At 35.3% G+C, this 20,596-nt stretch overlaps 1 protein-coding gene across 4 annotated transcripts in view; it reads right to left on the reverse strand.

Annotated features, from left to right (window-relative positions):
* The window catches only part of DPYD (dihydropyrimidine dehydrogenase), an 883,000-nt gene that overhangs the window by 427,047 nt on the left and 435,357 nt on the right, over positions 1–20,596 (reverse strand). For all 4 annotated transcript variants that reach the window (XM_053591597.1, XM_053591598.1, XM_053591599.1 and 1 more), the window contains one exon: positions 4,341–4,556. In XM_053591597.1, the coding sequence (XP_053447572.1) occupies positions 4,341–4,556 (216 nt within the window). The remainder of the gene's footprint in view (positions 1–4,340; positions 4,557–20,596) is intronic.

Raw genomic sequence — 20,596 nt, forward strand, 5'->3', positions numbered from 1 at the left:
GATTAAGTGATATAAGTTATGGAAATCATTACCTATATTCTAAACACTCCATAAATATTTTATAACATGAAAAATAATAACCACAACAATGACCTACATTGTTAAACTACATGTCCAAGATGGTGACTTAGAAGCAGGGTTGGATGGAGACAATGAGCTTGGAAAGCTGAGCCAGACTGAATCTCTGAGGCCAAAATTCTCTTCTCCACAGTACGCTGTCTCTCCATATTTGTTAGTCTTTATCTAAGGGTATTATTTGCTTTGGATGGGGTTGGGGACAACAACTCTGTATTTTAAAATTAAATAATGTTTTAACATTAGCTACTCTGATTATTCCATGATGGTATCAGAGGGCAGAAAATTATGTACAAAACAACAGTGGAACTTGCGAGAAGGCTGATTTGGAGTCAATGAAAACACCCTTCTAAACAGGACTTCTGACACTGAGCTTAGAAAGCTGCGACAGGTGACCATGTCCCTTCTTAATACTGTGTGGCACTTACTCTGTTTTCTTAAAAATTCTCTACATTTTAAAGGCTTATTCAACAACCTAAGTCTGAAAACACAATCTATGCCTTTAGAAATTCCACTGGCATTTTCATTTTTAGATGTGTACAGATCCATGTAGATGGGAACAGAGGATATGAAAAATTTTAAAGTGCCCTTTACTTCTTTAATTGAGATCAATACTCAAAACCATCGATTGATTGTTTTATATGTTAACTGTCTGTTCATATGGCTGAGGGGGAAAAAAAAAACTCAATATGCTGTTACCAAAAAATCCATTTATTCATTTATCTAACAAATATTTATGAAATATTTATCAAACTCTTCGTAAACACTGCTATGCAGTATAAGACAATGATTTACAGAAACAGCTACAATCAATACTTTGATTGAAAAAAATAGAAGAATCTTACATAGTTTCAGTTTTCAGTTATTAGCATTTTATGTTGATGGAGAGCCATTATATATTTACCTATTTACCTAATAACCTAATACTTATTAAAACAAAATGTATTCATTCAAAGCATTCAAGTTTATATAGGTATATTATACACACATACGCATCTTATAAATGAAATAAACTGTTGGTTACATTTGGACTGGATTCAGGATAGCAATAAAAACTTCTTACTTTATTTATCTGTGTACTGACAAAGATATACCCAACTTTCAATTAGATGTTAGAGATTTGCACTATGTTAACATGTAGCTCTCCAAGAGGATGAAATTTATGGAGATGATTAATTAAAACAAAATGTTTTTATCTATATTCTGTCAATATAATATGAGCACAGATCAAGGGGCTTATTTTATCTGAAGTCCAAATCATTTCTAATACTCCCAGTTAAACAGAGCACATTTTGTTATGATAATTTAGTTTTAATCAAGCTTGATAGATCAATTTCTATCCCATCTTTTAAAATTTAAACTGAAGCCAATATATATTTAAATAAAAACTAAATTCATATAATTATATTTTAAATATAATGTACCATCTTTATAAATAAAAGCCTCTCTGGAGAAGCAACGTAGTTATTTTGGGACATTCTTGAAAAGACTGATGTGGGGAGGAAGGATATAGTTAATAAAAGCTATCTTTGATGTTACTTAACACAAAAAGAAACAGATCCTTTTATATTTGACATTAAAAATCTGATCACTTGCCTCCTTAAGGAAACCACGTACGGCTTTTATATAGACTGCACAGTAAAGAATAATAATATTTCTGTTTACTGAGATATCAGCTGGCATTTCAGTGTGAGTCAGTGGTCCATCAGTGCCACAGCACACTAGACCTCAATCTGGCATCTACAAATGTCAAAAGTATAAAAAAAAAAAAATAGGATGAAAATCAAAAGCATGTTCTGAACTCCCCAAAAATATATAAAAAAAGGGAAACAAAGTTCACCTAAACAGATTTGCTGCAGAAATCAGTGCAATATTCGGCTGTCAATCCAGAAAAACGACGAGGGACCACACTGTTGGTAGGACAGGATAATAAAATTTCTAGCAGATGTTCAGGCAGGGCTCTAATTTTTACTGAACTCCCCTGGTAAGCATTTAATTTCTTTATTATATGCAGGCTGGGAAAATTGTACTTCATCAAAACTGTATTGTGAAATATTAATATTTCATATGATAACAAAACTCCATAGAATAACCTCTGTCATATTAAGAGCATCCAAATTTCAAATGTCAAGATTCTGAATTTTAATACATTTTAAATAGATTCTTGATTGCCATAATAAATTATAATAAGGCTAATCTAAATTGATACGCTATAATGTCACACAAATGCATAGCATAGCACATATAATATTGTAATAGACATAGTTAGTAAAAGGCTGTGGGAAAAACATGTGTTCCTACTACTGAGTTGTATACGACAACATTTTATCAATACGAGAAAATAGAAAGCAGCTCACGAGACTCAAATATTCACTACAAGTTTAATCACTAATCAGGGGACCATATAAGAAAACAAACAAAAAAAATGTGGATCTCTTTGAGGCAAACAGACTATTCTATAAAATCATTTATGGAAAAATAATCATTTCTGAAAACAGTATTATATAAGTGGCATCATTATTTTTGCCATTGCAATCTGTACAAATATGCTTGAAATCATCTGCACCAAATTTTGTTTTACCCACCATAAAAGGAAGTAACATAGGTCTTCCTAAAAGCCCCACATCGTTATGTTTCATGTGCCAAATTTAATTTGCATTTGTTCATAACTCCCCTTTTGAACCAGCATCACAGAATTCTAAATAGATAGATTAAATTCAAATTGGAAGTTTAGAAGGAAGTTAGCTTCCACATGTATTTCTTAATAAAGCCAACTGCTCCTAGGTTACTGAAAGATGCAGCATCACAAATCAATGCATGTCACCACCGTAGTAAAAGACTGATGTCTCTGATTAATCAGAATTCAATTGCTGCAAGCAAAGAAATCATCCCAAATTCAAAGCAGGTTCTTTGCTATGATACTTCACTTGTACCCAATTAGCCACCTATTTCTGTACACAAACACACACATACACGTATGCATATATATTTTTACGTAGCATGACTAATATAGTCAGTAAATGCCAAGGCTCACTTTTCCTCAATAGATTAAATGTTCGATTACAGCTTCCCAGTAATTCTTAAAGGATGAATTGAAACAAAGACAAATATACTACCAATATTCCACAGGGTTGTAAATGATTGATTCATGATATTCAAAAGCTGAATGCAATATATTCTGTTCATTCTTATACTTTGTTTAATAGGAGTATTTCTAAATATTCAGCCAATTTATTTGGTAAAGAAAATTCTCGATATTTAAGAATATTTATGAAGTATTTTTTTGTGCAGTTTTATCTAACTTTTGAGGATTCTCTAGATTTTTTGACCACACTTAGACATAACATCTTGTAGAGCTGTCAGAATAAGACAGCCTTAATGTTTTAGCCATAATAATGCCAGCTATTGATCCTAGTAAGAGGAGAAAGAAGGAGAGATGTGTTTAATGGGGCATGTTTGTTCTCTATTATTTTCTTTGCCTAAGGATACGGCTGATTCAAATAATGATACTCTTTCCTTAGTCACTAGATTCACACATTCTTATACATTAATTATTACTAACTACCAGTGAGTACTAAATACATGGACAAGTTTTGCATTTATAATTTTATCAATATATGCTCTAAAAATGGGAAACTGCTGCTCTTTTCTGTTTCAGACCATCTAAGGATATAGCCTTCTAGTGCCTCCTACTTCAAACACATGCATTTATGGGCTTTGTGTGCTTTAAAGAATAAATTTCAACCTTTATATGTAGTTTATTTTTTACTCAGTATAGAATGCCCACTTCTGGTGTGAGTACAAAGTTATAATAATGTCAAAATGAAACTCAGGGTGTGTGTTTTTGAGGAAAGTTTCTGTATTAAGAAATTAATGAAGAATCTTATTAAAGAACAAAAGAATTACACCGAGAGATTCTTTTTCATGTGAATTGGATCCCAACTTTGAACTGAGGCATAAGTCCTCATTCATGCACATCCAGAAATCACAAAACTATTAACCATGTCAAAGTAAGAATCACCAGTCTCTTCTGGACTATTTGCATTTTTGATGCTTTCTAGATGATACAAAATGAGAAATGTATGCCTCCCCCTCTTTCCATGGGAGGAAGGAATGGAAGGAAACTAAAGACAAATGTGTAACGATGTCTTGTCAAATAGTTTAACAGCTACTATGATTGGTCAAACAAAACTTTCCATCATATTTATGTCTTAATTAAAACACACGATAGACATTTAAACACTATTTCAAAAACATTTTCTTACCTTATCAAGAGAGAAAGTTTTGGTCAGGGCAAAACCCCATCCGGCTTCAAAAGCCCTTCGAATCATTGATGTGCTGGTAGCTGGAGTTGCACTAGCCAGACCAAAAGGATTTATAAACTTCAATCCGGCCATTTTCACACTAATGTCCACTCGATCAATAGGAGTGTAAAAAAGAGGTAGTTCAGGCTTGGGAGAAACTGACACTCCATATTGTGACTGTAAAAAATAAACCAATAATTGCTGTAGTATCACATCTGAATTGTCCACATAATACTTTACCAAAAATCACTTCACAACCTTGGAATTAATATGGTTACATTAGTATGTTTATAATGACAAAAACTGGCAAAGAAGTCAGTTAACAGTGAATCATATTCATATAATATCATTCATACTTATTTAATTTTAAGGGTTAGAGAGTATTAACAGAAATAAAATTAATTAAAAAAATAAACAACTCTATTTGAAACATACGGAGATTTAAAAACCACAAAAGGTAACAATTTTAGAATTTATCTCTTTGGTCTCATTAACCTAGCCTCTTTGCATTTAATTTATGAAAATGTCTTTAGTGCTCAGAAATACAGGCTGCAGCAAGTCAGAGGACCTAAATGCAATTTCCAGTAATCACACTACCGTTTATGTAATTGTAGGAAAGCCACCCAACACGTCCCTGTCTGTTCTCCTCTACAGTTTCAGCACAGCAGCAGGAATGCTTGCCTATTTTCCTACCTCAGAGGGATGTTGTAAAATGCAAGAAATCATAAGCCACAGGGAGACATCTAATTTGGAAAGTGTGTAATATACATGTATATACTCATAGACATTAGGGGAGTTTGTTTCAGAAATCAAACATGTACCAGTTTATGTCAAAATCTTCAATTGGCACCGAAAACTGTTGATTTATCTTTATTAAGTGATTTCTATAATAACGTTACCTTGCAGGATTATTGTAATTATTTAATAAAAACACTGATGCTTAGCACATGGCATACTGAAGCCTGGGTGTGCACATGGGTGCTTGCTAAGTGCTGTGTTCCTGTCTGGGGAGGTTATTAAAGATTCCATCAGGCCTTTTGTTTCTAAAGTCTCTTCCTTGCTCTCTCTCTCCTTCTTCCCTTCTCTCTCTCTCTATTTTTTCTCTCTTCCTCTTTCTTTCTCTCTGTTTATCTCTGAAAGACAAATAATACTGCAAAATATTAAAAAAAAAAGATGAATTTTCACAGCTACTGAATGGACGGGGCTAGTTAATTTAAAAGTAAAACTCCTTTCTCTTGTGAATCATCACTCAAAAGAAAGGTTATTTGAGCAGAACTTTAATTTTACAGGAGTGTGTCTTGTGTAGATAAAGATTACCATGACTTGCATAGAAATTATTCCTGGCCTTCTACCATTTATAATGCAAAGCAAAGTTCACTGAATATGTAAAAAAGCATCCAACTTGCCATTTGAAACACTAATATGTTTCTGGTACCTTCCAGGAGGTACCTAATGGCATCCAGACTTCAGCTATGGTCAGCACCTTCTGCCAGCAATGGTCTGGGCTACAAGGCACTTTTCTGAATATTAGAAAGTCTGATTGTGAAAATAATTTCTTATGTCTTCACATAAGACTGCAATACTATTAAAAGGAATATTAGCAAAGACAAAAGCCATAATATATAATATAGGCAAGTGGGGCGATAATTTGAAATATGTATAGGTGTGTGTGTTGACACATACACATCTTGTGTGGGTATCTATGAGGTTAAATGTAGACAAAATAAACTCTTTGAAGGCATTTTCTTAGCTCTGTGTAAACATAATATAAATAGAATCAATCAAGTTTTAGGTTAGACTGAGGAAGAATTTCCCAACACAGGAATTGGTTAATATTGGGAAAAATTTAGAAGCACCTTCCCTATCTGCAGAATCTTGGAAATAACATTTGTCAAATTTGTCTGTCATGCCAATAGCAGAAAAATATGTGGTCCACATACTTGAACTTTATAAGGTGAAATAAATGACAGTACAAGTTTCCTTCTCCTTTTATGGCTGTATACCAAAATATCTACTATCTCTAATCTTAGGGATAAATTTTAGTTTGTTCATAATTTTAGCTATATATGACATTAGACCATAGTCCAAGGAGGCAGATATATGTGTGTAGTTCAACTTACATTGCTTAAGTTGCTTAAGTATTACATTGCTTACATAGTTTTAAATAACTAAAGCATTACTATGAAATTCTTAAGATTGCTGCTTTAATACTTAGAAAGGAAATGATTTGAACAAATTTTGCACGATTTTCTTTAAGCTTCAAAACCAAAGCAAGAAGCAAATATACCAAAGTAAACCACAAATAAAAATAAACATATACATGCTTCAAATAAGAAGTACAGCTTTTTAAAATTTTATATTTTATTTTCATCACAAAAATTCTACTGATAATGTATATGTAATATAACCTAAAATCTTCGCTTCTAAAACGCAGTGTTTTTTGTACTACGCCTACACGGGGCTATTTTTTGCTTTTGTCTTTGTGGGGTTTTGCCACAGTGTGGAGCTACAGCAACCTAACCTGTTAACCCCACAATACCATTTAATCTTCTACAGCCTCTGTTCTGAAGCTTTTCAGAACAGAAAGCTTTTAAAAGCCTGTTGCCCCTCTGTAGTCTTCCTGGGGAAACTCAAGTATGTCCAGATCCATCTCTCACCACAAAGCTAATTCTTCAAACTCAGCTTTTCAGGACACTTCAAGACCTTTGGGTGTGGACACTTTGCCCTAATCGAACTCAACTTGTTTATCTCATCAATTTTTCCCTCTAAAGAATATGTCATCCAGATTTTCAATTTCAGGCAATACTATTTTTCCAGTGTTCCAGTAGTGTTAGTAAAAACAGATACAAGAAAAAAACCCTAGATGTTGAACAATGGGGATTAGTTGGATAATGGTTCTGCTGTGGAAAGTAATGTTATGCTACTGTAAGAAAGGATACAGAGGGAGGAGGAGAGCTAGATGGCCGCCGAGTAACAGCTTCCTTGCATGTGGGCACCGTGAGTCCAGGGAGATAGGACGCCAGGCATCTCTGGCTAGTGGGATCTGCCTATCATCACCCCTGTGAGGATACATAGAGTCAGTGAGAGACTTCTGGACCCCAAGAGGAGGACTAAAACAGTGGAAAACCGCCAAGTGGTCACGTGTGTTCAATCAGTCTAAACCCGCCCGCAACTGTAAGTTTAGTAGCAGTGAGAATGCAAACCAGAAGGGCCTTACCTGTGAACTGTTTTGGTGTCTTTGGACTTGGTGCTCAGTTGAGCTGCCTTGGGGAGAGACTAAGCGGGAATGCAGAGAACTTTGACCGTTGTCTAGGGGCCCAGTCTGAGCCGCTGAGCCAGACGGAGCTAATAGTGTTTGGCTGTGGGTCACAGGGAGCCATTGTGAGCGATCTGCCCCGGCAAGCTCCGCCCTCAGGGTCGCAGAGCTAGAATCGGGTGGGAGCTGGTAACCCAGCACCAAGTAGCCTAAGGGTGGGGTCTGAGCCGCCTTGCAGCCCTAACCCTCAGGGGCAGAGTGAGACCGGTTTTGGCACACTGAGTAAGTGGATAGCCACTTCAGCAGTGATTCCAGCGACAAGCACTTTCCTGGGAAGGCTTCTGCTCAGCAAGTTTACAAGTTCAAAGTGCCTTTTAAGTGGGCTGAAGAGAGATTTAGGGTGTCTACCTGCTGGGGTTTGAGAAATCAGCAGCCTCCTGTGGTATCAGAACTGTGATTAACATCTCATACCCCAGAAGACCACGTGTTGCCCAGACAATATTCAACAACATATACATACTGCTTTGTTTTTGGTTGTGTTTTGTTTTTGTTTCTTTTTTTTTTTTTCTTTTTGGTTTGGTTGTTTTTTTGTTTATTTTGATGTTGTTGATGTTGTTTTGTTTTTTAATTTCAACCTTTTCTGTACAGATGTTTTTTCTTTCTCAATTTTTCTAGTTTAATTATAATTTCCCATTGCTGCCTTTTTTAATAACTAGAACTTCATTTTGCTACTGTTTCTACCGCTATTATTTGGTTTTTCACCCAATTTTATCCAATAAAGTTTTCTGTTTGCTTGGTTTGGTTTGATTTATAGCATTTTTGTCTTTCTGCTCTACTTGGTAGAGGTGGGGTACTGTGTCTGATCAGGTTAGCAGAGAGCTGCTGACCTCAAGGGAACCACCCAACTGGGCACCCCCAGAAGGTGGTTTTTTTTTAAGGTTGTGTCAAAGTACCCTACTGTACACCTATATTGCTCTGTCTCCCTATTTCTGTGCCTCTCTTCTTTTTGTCAATATTCCTTTTACCCACCCCCTCTCCTTTCTCTCTCTATATTTTTTCTTTTCACTCAGTCCTCCTTTCTTTCATCCCTTTCTTGCTCTACAACCTTCTCACCCTTCTGGTCCTGTAACCCTTAGTCTACAGGCACGAGACTTAAAGGGCAAGAGGAAGTGAAAGGAAAATGAGGGCAAGGAAACAGATAAAAGAAATCACTCATGAGGAAGAATCAGCAGAAAACTCCAGGCAACATGAAGAATCAGTCCAGAACAACCCCACCAAGGGACCATGAGGTAGCTACTGCAGATGATTCCACCTATACAGAAATGTTAGGAATTACAGAAAGGGAATTTAGAATACACATGTTGAAAACAATGAAAGAAATGATGGAAACAATGAAGGAAACTGCTAATAAAGTGGAAAATAACCAAAAGGAAATCCAAAAACAGAATCAAATAAGAGATGAACGATATGAAGACTATAAAAAGGATATAGCAGAGCTGAAGGAACTGAAACAGTCAATTAGGGAACTTAAAGATGCAATGGAAAGTATCAGCAACAGGTTAGACCATGCAGAAGAAAGAATTTCAGAGGTAGAAGACAAAGTTCTTGAGATAACTCAGATAGTAAAAGAGGCAGAAAAGAAGAGAGAGAAAGCAGAACGTTCACTGTAAGAATTATGGGACTTTATGAAGCATTCCAACATACGAGTTATAGGAATTCCAGAAGGGGAAGAAGAATGCCCCAGAGGAATGGAAGCCATACTAGAGAATATTATAAAAGAAAATTTCCCAAATATCACCAAAGATTCTGACACACTGCTTTCAGAGGGCTATCGGACACCAGGTCGCATCAACTCTAACCGAGCTTCTCCAAGACACATTGTGATGAAGCTGTCCAAAGTCAAGACAAAAGAAAAGATTCTGCAAGCTGACAGGAGTAAGCTCCAGTTAACCTACAGGGGCAAATCCATCAGAGTGACTGCAGACTTCTCTATGAAACTTTCCAAGCAAGAAGACAATGGTCATCTACCTTTAATCTACTTAAACAGAACAATTTACAACCAGAATTCTGTACCCTGCTAAGCTAAGCTTAAAAATTAATGGAGAAATCAAATCATTTACGGATATACAAACATTGAGGAAATTCGCCACAACAAGACGAGCTTTAACAGGAAATACTTCAACCTGTTCTACACACTGACCACCACAAGGGATCAGCAGCAAAGTAAGAACTCAGAAATTAAAGGACAGAACCTAACCTCCACACTGATGCAAAAGATAAAACTAAGCAATGAACACTCACCAAATAAGATGAATAGAATACTACCACACTTATCAATTATCTCAATAAATGTTAATGGCTTGAATTCCCCACTGAAGAGACATAGATTGGCTGACTGGATTAAAAAACACAAGCCATCCATTTGCCGTCTGCAAGAACACACCTGGCTTCAAAAGACAAATTAAAGCTCCAAGTCAAGGGTAGGAAGACAATTTTTCAGGCAAATGGAATTCAGAGGAAAAGAGGAGTTGCAATCTTATTTTCAGATTCATGTGGATTTAAAGCAATTACAGTCAAAAAAGACAAAGACGATCACTTTATATTGGTCAAGGGAAAAATACAACAAGAAGATGTTTCAATTCTAAATATTTATGCACCCAGTTTAAATGCTCCCAGATTCTTGAAACAGACCTTACTCAGTCTGAGCAATATGATATCTGATAATACCATCATAACAGGGGACTTTAACACTTCTCTTACAGAGCTGGACAGATCCTCTAAACAGAAATTAAACAAAGATATAAGAGATTTAAATGAGACCCCAGAACAACTGTGCTTGATAGACGCATATAGAACACTCCATCCCAAAGATAAAGAATATACATTCTTCTCATCACCCCATGGAACGTTCTCCAAAAGTGATCATATCCTGGGACACAAAACAAATATCAACAGAATCAAAAGAATTGAAATTTTACCTTGTATCTTCTCAGACCATAAGGCACTAAAGGTGGAACTCAACTCTAACAAAAATGCTCGACCCCACCCAAAGGCATGGAAATTAAACAATCTTCTGTTGAATAACAGATGGGTGAAGGAAGAAATAAAACAGGAAATCATTAACTTCCTTGAGCATAACAACAATGAAGACACAAGCTACCAAAACCTGTGGGATACTGCAAAAGCAGTTTTGAGAGGAAAATTCATTGCTTTAGATGCCTACATTCGAAAAACAAAAAGAGAGCACAACAACAATCTCACAAGAGATCTTATGGAATTGGAAAAAGAAGAACAATCTAAGCCTAAACTCAGTAGAAGAAAAGAAATATCCAAAATCAAATCAGAGATCAATGAAATTGAAAACAAAAGAATTATTCAAAAAATTAATGAAACAAGGAGTTGGTCTTTTGAAAAAATAAATAAAATAGATAAACCAATTGGCCAGACTAACAAGGAATAGAAAAGTAAAATCTCCAGTAACCTCAATCAGAAATGATAAAGGGGAAATAACAACTGATCCCACAGAGATACAAGAGATCATCTCTGAATACTACCAGAAACTCTATGCCCAGAAATTTGACAATGTGAAGGAAATGGATCAATATTTGGAATCACACCCTCTCCCTAGACTTTGCCAGGAAGAAATAGAGCTCCTGAACAGACCAATTTCAAGCACTGAGATCAAAGAAACAATAAAAAATCTTCCAACCAAAAAATGCCCTGGTCCAGATGGCGTCACACCAGAATTATATCAAACCTTCAAGGAAGAGCTTATTCCTGTACTGCAGAAATTATTCCAAAAAATTGAGGAAGAAGGAATCTTCCCCAACACATTCTATGAAGCAAACATCACCCTGATACCATAACCAGGAAAAGACCCAAATGAAAAGGAGAATTTCAGACCAATCTCACTCAGGAATATAGATGCAAAAATTCTCAACAAAATCCTAGCCAATAGATTACAGCTTATCATAAAAAAAGTCATTCATCAAGATCAAGTAGGCTTCATCCCAGGGATGCAAGGCTGGTTTAACATATGCAAGTCCATAAACGTTATCCACCATATTAACAGAGGCAAAAATAAAGATCACATGATCCTCTCAATAGATGCAGAAAAAGCATTTGACAAAATCCAGCATCGTTTTCTAAGTAAAACACTGAAGAGTATTGGCATAGGTGGCACATTTCTAAAACTGATTGAAGCTATCTATGACAAACCCACAGCTAGTATTTTACTGAATGGAGTAAAACTGAAAGCTTTTCCCCTTAGAAGTGGAACCAGACAAGGTTGTCCTCTGTCACCTTTACTATTCAACATGGTGCTGGAAGTTCTAGCCAATACAATTAGGCAAGACAAGGAAATAAAGGGAATCCAAATGGGAGCAGAGGAGGTCAAACTCTCCCTCTTTGCTGACGACATGATCTTATACTTAGAGAACCCCAAAGACTCAACCACAAGACTCCTAGAAGTCATCAAAAAATACAGTAATGTTTCAGGATATAAAATCAATGTCCACAAGTCAGTAGCCTTTGTATACACCAATAACAGTCAAGATGAGAAACTAATTAAGGACATAACTCCCTTCACCATAGTTTCAAAGAAAATGAAATACCTAGGAATATACCTAACGAAGGAGGTGAAGGACCTCTATAAAGAAAATTATGAAATCCACAGAAAGGAAATAGCAGAGGATTTTAACAAATGGAAGAACATACCATGCTCATGGATGGGAAGAATCAACATTGTTAAAATGTCTATACTTCCCAAAGCAATCTACCTATTCAATGCCATTCCTATCAAAATACCAACATCGTACTTTCAAGATTTGGAGAAAATGATTCTGTGTTTTGTATGGAACCGGAAAAAACCCCGTATAGCTAAGGCAGTTCTTAGTAATAAAAATAAAGCTGGGGGCATCAGCATACCAGATTTTAGTCTGTACTACAAGCCATAGTGCTCAAGACAGCATGGTACTGGCACAAAAACAGAGACATAGACACTTGGAATCGAATTGAAAACCAAGAAATGAAACTAACATCTTACAACCACCTAATCTTCAATAAACCAAACAAGAACATACCTTGGGGGAAAGACTCCCTATTCAATAAATGGTGTTGGGAGAACTGGATGTCTATGTGTAAAAGACTGAAAGTGGACCCACACCTTTCCCCAGTCACAAAAATTGATTCAAAATGGATAAATGACTTAAATTTAAGGCATGAAACAATAAAAATCCTCCAAGAAAGCATAGGAAAAACACTGGAAGATATTGGCCTGGGGAAAGACTTCATGAAGAAGACTGCCATGGCAATTGCAACAACAACAAAAATAAACAAATGGGACTTCATTAAACTAAAAGCTTCTGTACAGCTAAGGAGACAATAACCAAAGCAAAGAGACAACCTACACAATGGGAAAGGACATTTGCATATTTTCAATCAGACAAAAGCTTGATAACTAGAATCTATAGAGAACTCAAATAAATCCACATGAAAAAAGCCAACAATCCCATATATCAATGGGCAAGAGACATGAATAGAACTTTCTCTAAAGATGACAGACAAATGGCTAACAAACACATGAAAAAATGTTCATCATCTCTATATATTAGAGAAACCAATTCAAAACAACCCTGAGATATCATCTAACCCCAGTGAGAATGGCCCACATCACAAAATCTCAAAACTGCAGATGCTGGTGTGGATGTGGAGAGAAGGGAACACTTTTACACTACTGGTGGGACTGCAACTAGTACAACCTTTCTGGAAGGAAGTATGGAGAAACCTCAAAGCACTTAAGCTAGACCTCCCATTTGATCCTGCAATCCCATTACTGGGCATCTACCCAGAAGGAAAAAAATCCTTTTATCATAAGGACACTTACATTAGACTGTTTATTGCAGCTCAATTTACAATCGCCAAAATGTGAAAACAGCCTAAATGCCCACCAACCCGGGAATGGATTAACAAGCTGTGGTATATGTATACCATGGAATACTATTCAGCTATTAAAAAAAATGGAGATTTTACATCCTTTGTATTAACCTGGATGGAAGTGGAAGACATTATTCTTAGTAAAGCATCACAAGAATGGAGAAGCATGAATCCTATGTACTCAATTTTGATATGAGGACAATTAATGACAATTAAGGTTATGGGAGGGGGGAGGAAAAGCAGAAAGAGGGACGGAGGGAGGGGGGTGGGGCCTTGGTGTATGTCACAGTTTATGGGGGCAAGACATGATTGCAAAAGGGACTTTGCCTAACAATTGCAATCAATGTAACCTGGCTTATTGTACCCTCAATGAATCCCCAACAATAAAAAAAAAAAAAAGAAAAGAAAGTATACAGAAGAAAGAGTTTATTGACATGCAAGTGAAAAGTTATGGCGTTAACATTATAAGTAAATTCAAAATTTTCAGTAAAAGACACATGTATGTGTTTGTTATATGTTTGTATTACAAAGGGTAAACAACAGAATTCTTTCTCAGAACCAGAGTTTTAGATAGCCCTGAATTTTAAACTTTTTACTTATTATATTTTTCATGTTTCATAATGAACATAAATTAATTGGTTTGAGACAAATAGATTTAAACGTATACTAACATAATTTTTTAGAGCAAGGAATGATAATCTAGAAACCATTAAGTGAAGATTAAGGCAAATGACCCACTGACTTTCCACAGACTTCATTAAATCAACTTTTTCAGTTATATTTACTATCATTAACAAAAATTATATAAAGAGCTAAAAGAGGTAATCTACTTAAAAATCTATATTTTACAAAGAGAAAACTAAACGCAAAGGAGTTTAAATGAATACAACTTACTACATTCTCAGTCAATTACTCAACTAGTCACAAAAAACAAAATATATATCTTTTTCTATTTTGTTGGCTAATGTTCTTAGCTACCCCTCAAAAAAATAAAATTTAATCTAATCATTAGATTAGATTCAATTTAGATTTAGTCTAAATTTAATAACCCGTGTAGGCATAGTATGCCTAAATAGATTAGATTAATAATTAAAAAATCATTAATTTTCTAATCATTTCTACTCAAAAATACTTCATGCCTCTCTGCCTCTGCACCTTTCATGTTCCATATCTGTGCTCTACCTACTGAATAATACTTTCTGAATCATTCGGAAGTCTTCCCTGATCATTACAGATAAATTATTTTACCTGTAACACTCCTAGGGCATAAAGGAGTATTGCTCCTTTGCTTTATTAATTACACTGAAAGTATTTGCTTATATACTAAAGCATTAACATGGTTGAACTTCCCCATATTTTTCAGGAAACTAATTTACAATTTCTTTGTATGGCATAGTCTGGTTGTTTCCATAACGTATTCCCAATGTACCTAGTTAGACTCAATTTTTAACGTTCACGTAAAACTATTTTCATTCATTTATTCATTCAGCAAGTGTTTATTTAAAACTTGATGATATAAAAACAAGACAAAATCCATGAATTTTATGAACAGAAAAACACAAAAAAAACTACTAACCAACCTACCACCCACTAAGCACAAAAGTTAAACTATATTGTCCATCACACTGTTACGTGTCTCCATAGATTAGCCCATGCATTTTCCCCTGCCTAAAATATAAATCTAAGACTTTCTTCAGCCTTCAAACTCTTAATAATCTTTCCAAACTCAACCGATTGATTCAAACATATACTTCCTGGCTTAATACCATCGAATGCCTTTTTTGATATAGCTCACTCTTTTATCTGCTATTTTACAATTTAACATATGCCTCTACTTCAGCAGTCATCATACTTGGATGTACACGTTAATTTTCTCTTTAGTTAGATCATAAGTTCTTTGAGGACAGTGATCGACAGTGACCTCGTCAGATAATTATCTCCATTGGAATTAAAAATATGTATCTATATAAAATGCTTACTCTTGAAAGTAATTCTGTCCTCTGCAGATATACAGATAGATAAAATCACTTTTTCACAAGTCAATTCTCAAATACGTTTTAAAGAACAATCATACACTTTCTAAATCTTCATTTCTCCTGTAGGTTGAACATTTTTATCTTTATAGGATATTTATATTATAATTATGTTTATATTACATATAAATATTATAATTATATATAAATATTATAGAATTATTATATATTTTATTATATATCATATATAAATATTATATTGTATATTTTATTATATATTATATATAAATATTATATTATATATTATATATAAATTACTATATATTTTATAATTATAATGCTTTTTGACATTCTAATCTTTTGTTGGGTATCTTATTTACCTATACGGTCTGAAATTGAGGCAAAGTTTAAAGGTGTAAATATAAGAACTAAATTTTCATTTTTTTTCTCTTTCTGTTCCCATTCTAAAGCAAGAACCATCTGTACATCATGACATCTTTGTTCAAAATACACCTAATGGAAAAATTGAGGAGAAAAATTGAGGAAACTGAGTAAAGATCTTAATCACTTACAATTTCCAAAAGTTAATTCCATAACAAGCATAACGAGAAGTCTCCAATTTATGTGGGTTATACTTATATTTTGTCCATTTAGTTCCATCCGCAAATTTCTTCACAGTTCTTTACAACACAGAGAATAAAGCATAAACTCCTTAGCATTATATAATTCCAACTGTGATCTGGACTCTCATGCCCTACCACTCACTCACCACACCTTTTTCTTTAGCTTCTCAAGTTAATAATCTCTCAAATAAAAGAACATCATTAATGCATCTATGCATTTTCGGAGGTTTTTTGTTGTTGTTGTTGTTTTGGTTTGGTTTAGTTGGTCTTTGTTTTTGGCCTGGAATATTCTTTCCTGCCATGTTTGAGTTCTTTGAAGATTTCAACTAAGTCTTCAAGAGTCAGTCCTGTTGTTTTTTCTACTAGAAACTTTCTTGTTTCCCCACAAGCTAAGTTGCTCCCTCATCATACCCTGTAATTTTTGCTTACATATGAGGTCTGTCCAGAAAGTATTCAGCCATTTAATAAGGAAAATAGAGACATACATGGCTGAATACTTTCCCAATAGCCCTCATATATATGTCTCCTGCCTGATTTACTTTTCGCATCTAACATAAGATGTAGTAGAAGGATGCGCAAAATACTTGTTGAATGTATTGGGCTAATGACCATGGGTACTTAGTCTCTTTTTCACAGGTGTTTTCAGGAAGGTGATAATCAGTTATATGAAATTATTTAGATGACATAGTTATTAACTTTATCCCCAATATAGAAAAATCCATTACTCTATGATTTTTTTTTTATTGTTTTAGATCTTTTTATTTTCAACCTGAGTATGCTGTCATGGTTTATGTGAGTTTCTTTAATTATTATTATTATTATTATTATTAAATAATAGCTGTGTACATTAGTGCAGTCAAGGGGTACAATGTGCTAGTTTCATATACAATCTGAAATATTTTCACCAAACTGTTTAACATAGCCTTCATGGAATTTTCTTACTTATTGTATGAAGACATTTGTATTCTGCATTTAGTAAGTTTCGCCTGTACCCATTCTAAGATGTACCGTAGGTGTGGCCCCACTAATTACCCTCCCTTCACCCCAACCTCCCCCCCTCCTCTCCCCTCCCTTGGCCCTTTCCCCATATTCTTGTGCTACAGTTGGGTTATAACCTTCATATGAAAGCTATAAATTAGCTTCATAGTAGGGCTGAGTACATTGGATACTTTTTCTTCCATTCTTGAGATACTTTGCTAAGAAGAATATGTTACAGCTCCATCCATGTAAATATGAAAGAGGTAATGTCTCCATCTTTCTTTAAGGCTGCATAATATTCCATGGTATACACATACCACAATTTATTAATCCATTTGTGGGTCAATCGGCACTTAGGCTTCTTCCATGACTTAGTAATTATGAATTGGGCTAACATTCTGGTACAGATGTCTTTGTTATATTGTGATTTTTGGTCTTCTTTGTATATACCTCGTAAAGGAATTATAGGATCGAATGGCAGGTCTATTTTTAGATCTCTGAGTATTCTCCAAACATCCTTCCAAAAAGAGCGTATTAGTGTGCATTCCCACCAGCAGTGTAGAAGTGTTCCCTTTTCTCCACATCCATGCCAACATCTCTGGTTTTGGGATTTTGTTATTCTATGATTTTATGTTCTAACATTCAACTCTTACCTCTGGAAGTCAGTTGAATTTAGGAAAGGCTCTCCAACGATCCATTTAGTGATAATAGTAAGTAACCATCCTGGGTAATTAAGTTGCTATGCAAATAACTGTCTATATATTCTATAATTCAGTCACGTAATGTGACATAAAATTTCACCAATCTCACAATTTTGCCAGAGTCTTGTCTGTAATAAAGTATTTTTTCTATCCTCCTTGACTTTTGATTTTCAGCTTAGAATGGACTTCTTTGGTGACAAGTATCAGAAACTAGCCTCAGATGGTTATCATGAGGGTTAAAGGAGTATATTATGAAACTCAAGCAGGAATGCACCTAGGCATCCAGGAAGGGCTGGGAATTCTCGAGGAAAGCCATATAATCCTTCACTCTCCTCTGCTACATACACCTGCTTTACTTTTCTCTCCATCAATTGGCTTCTACTTCTTTACCTAGAATGATTATGATTTCATAGGTCTACCCCAGGCACTTTCAATTCTACATATCAGAAACATGTGGGAGTTTTAAAACTTCGATGTCCAATCCAGATAGACTCCATTGTAATTATATCAAAATCCCCTGAAGGGGGACTCAAACATTAGTATTCTTAAAAATACCTTCAAAGAATTTATTCACTGTGTATTCAAAGCTGAGAATACTTTCTCTAGTAATACGAATTTGCCTCTGAATTCCTAAATCAGAAGAATTCAGTTTGGCCATAATTGTGTTAGATGTCTACTTCATTCTACTAAGTAGCTATTGAAGGCCTGTTCAAGTAAACAAAGTACTGTTTAGTTTGGGCAGATCAAGGGTCCTTAAATTATGGCCCATGGGCCATATGAGGCGGTGTGATTGTATTTGTTCCCATTTTGTTTTTTTACTTCAAAATAAGGTATGTGCAGTGTGCATAAGAATTTGTTCATAGTTTTTTTTTTTTTGTTTGTTTGTTTAACTATAATCCAGCCCTCCAATGGTCTGAGGGACAGTGAACTGGCCCTCTGTTTAAATAGTTTGAGGACCTCTGCAAAGGTCCTCAAACCCTGGACCTCCACCTGTGAATAAAGTTATCATCTCTGACAAGCATCAACACATTGCCCACACATCAAGGCCTACCATAAAAATAGGACACATTTTATTTTCAATATCAATTAATATGCTTGTCTATTTGCAAGTAATACTCATCCCACATCAAATGATAATGTTTTGTATTTATTCATTCTTTTTTAATCATAATTTCTCAAGGTAGGCCAGGGTTTGCAATCTGGAAGATCCCACTCCTGATGTGAGGGCCAATTGGGAGGGCTCCGCGTTTGCATGGGACTGGCTGAGGGTGGGGCTTTATTGTGACATAAGGCTCCCAGCTGGGCTCTGTGGTTGGATGCACCTGCTAACCAGGTTCCCTGAATGCTCCCGGCTGGGCTCTGCCACTGGGAGGATGGGAGGATTTGTTGAAGGGATTCCTCTTTCTGGTGAAGTTGCTTGAGAGCGCCTACTTGGAAAAGTATGGCGGGGGGGCTACAGCCAAAGTCTGAATGTCAGTCATTGTATGCTCCTGGCTCTTTCTTTGTTCCTCCTTATCCTCAGGGGTCTGGCCATGCCAATTCCTCTGAGGAGAGGCAGAAGGGGGCCTCTCAGGCAGTGCCCCCCAATGCTGGGAAAGCTGGACATCTGCCTTAGTCTCTCTTTTCTTCAATGAAGTAATCATAGCCTGAAGTGAATCTTCCTGGCATAGTTCTGCATCATTTGAGTGATGGGTAATGTTTAGAAAGTAAAACTGTTCCTCTTGCCCTTTATAAACATAGTTTTTTTTCCACTTTTGTTCTAAGTATTAATAATTCACAAATTAATAGACTTTGCTATACTCTATAGATCACATGAAGGAATGGGTTCAAGCTGCTTTTGAATTAAACTTTAGTAACCTATAGGTTTTTTTTTTAAATTTTATGGTTTTATTATCTGCTAAGGTAGTAACATGTAGACTATTACAGTCTATATTTCATACAAGCCAATAGATCTGTCCAAAGAATAAAATAGAAATAGATTTTAAGAAATGGCCTTAAGTTAGATGGACATCACCCCAAAATAATATATAACACGTTGACAAATTTTCAAGTGTGTCAATCAAAGAGGTAACAATTGCCATATTGACAAGCCCAGAGGCAAAGGTGGTGACATTGCTGACAAGATGTTAATGACTAGAGTAAGAAAAGCCTGGTGACCAGCACAGGGTGGTGCCTGACAGCAAATCCATGTAACACAAAGGAGTCAGTATGATCAAGATGAGAGTGATAAAGGTAAATCAAAGAAGGCGACATTTAAGAAAAATGACAGCAGTGATGTTAAATATTAAGACTTGGAATAAAAAACTCAAAATTGTAAGTCAACAACACATCAGCCAATACTTGATTTTGTGTTAACCTATTAACCCTTGTATTTCTGGAAGGGGAATTCTATAAAATAGGTTAAGGTGAGGATGGAGTACAGGCAGAAAACCAGTGTAGTTGCTCAGAGGTCACTTTCAACAGGAATAATGATTTTGATGGTGAAGGATGATTGAGAGAAAAATCACAAAGCACTGATGTGCTCATTTTCCTTCTTCTATTTCCATGTTAACTCTACCCAACCATCAAGCATCCGATCTTCTAGCAATCTAAGTAAGGTAATTATCTGTTAGGTAATTACCTTACCTTTACAATCTAAAAAATTGATTTTAAAAATATCTATTATAAGGCTAGATTTCCGTGGGATTTTGTCTGGCATATAGTGACCATGCGATATATAGAAAGTGACCTAAAGTTGAATAATCACAATGTT

Source organism: Nycticebus coucang, chromosome 5 (genome assembly GCF_027406575.1).
Source record: "Nycticebus coucang isolate mNycCou1 chromosome 5, mNycCou1.pri, whole genome shotgun sequence".
Lineage (NCBI taxonomy): Eukaryota > Metazoa > Chordata > Mammalia > Primates > Lorisidae > Nycticebus > Nycticebus coucang.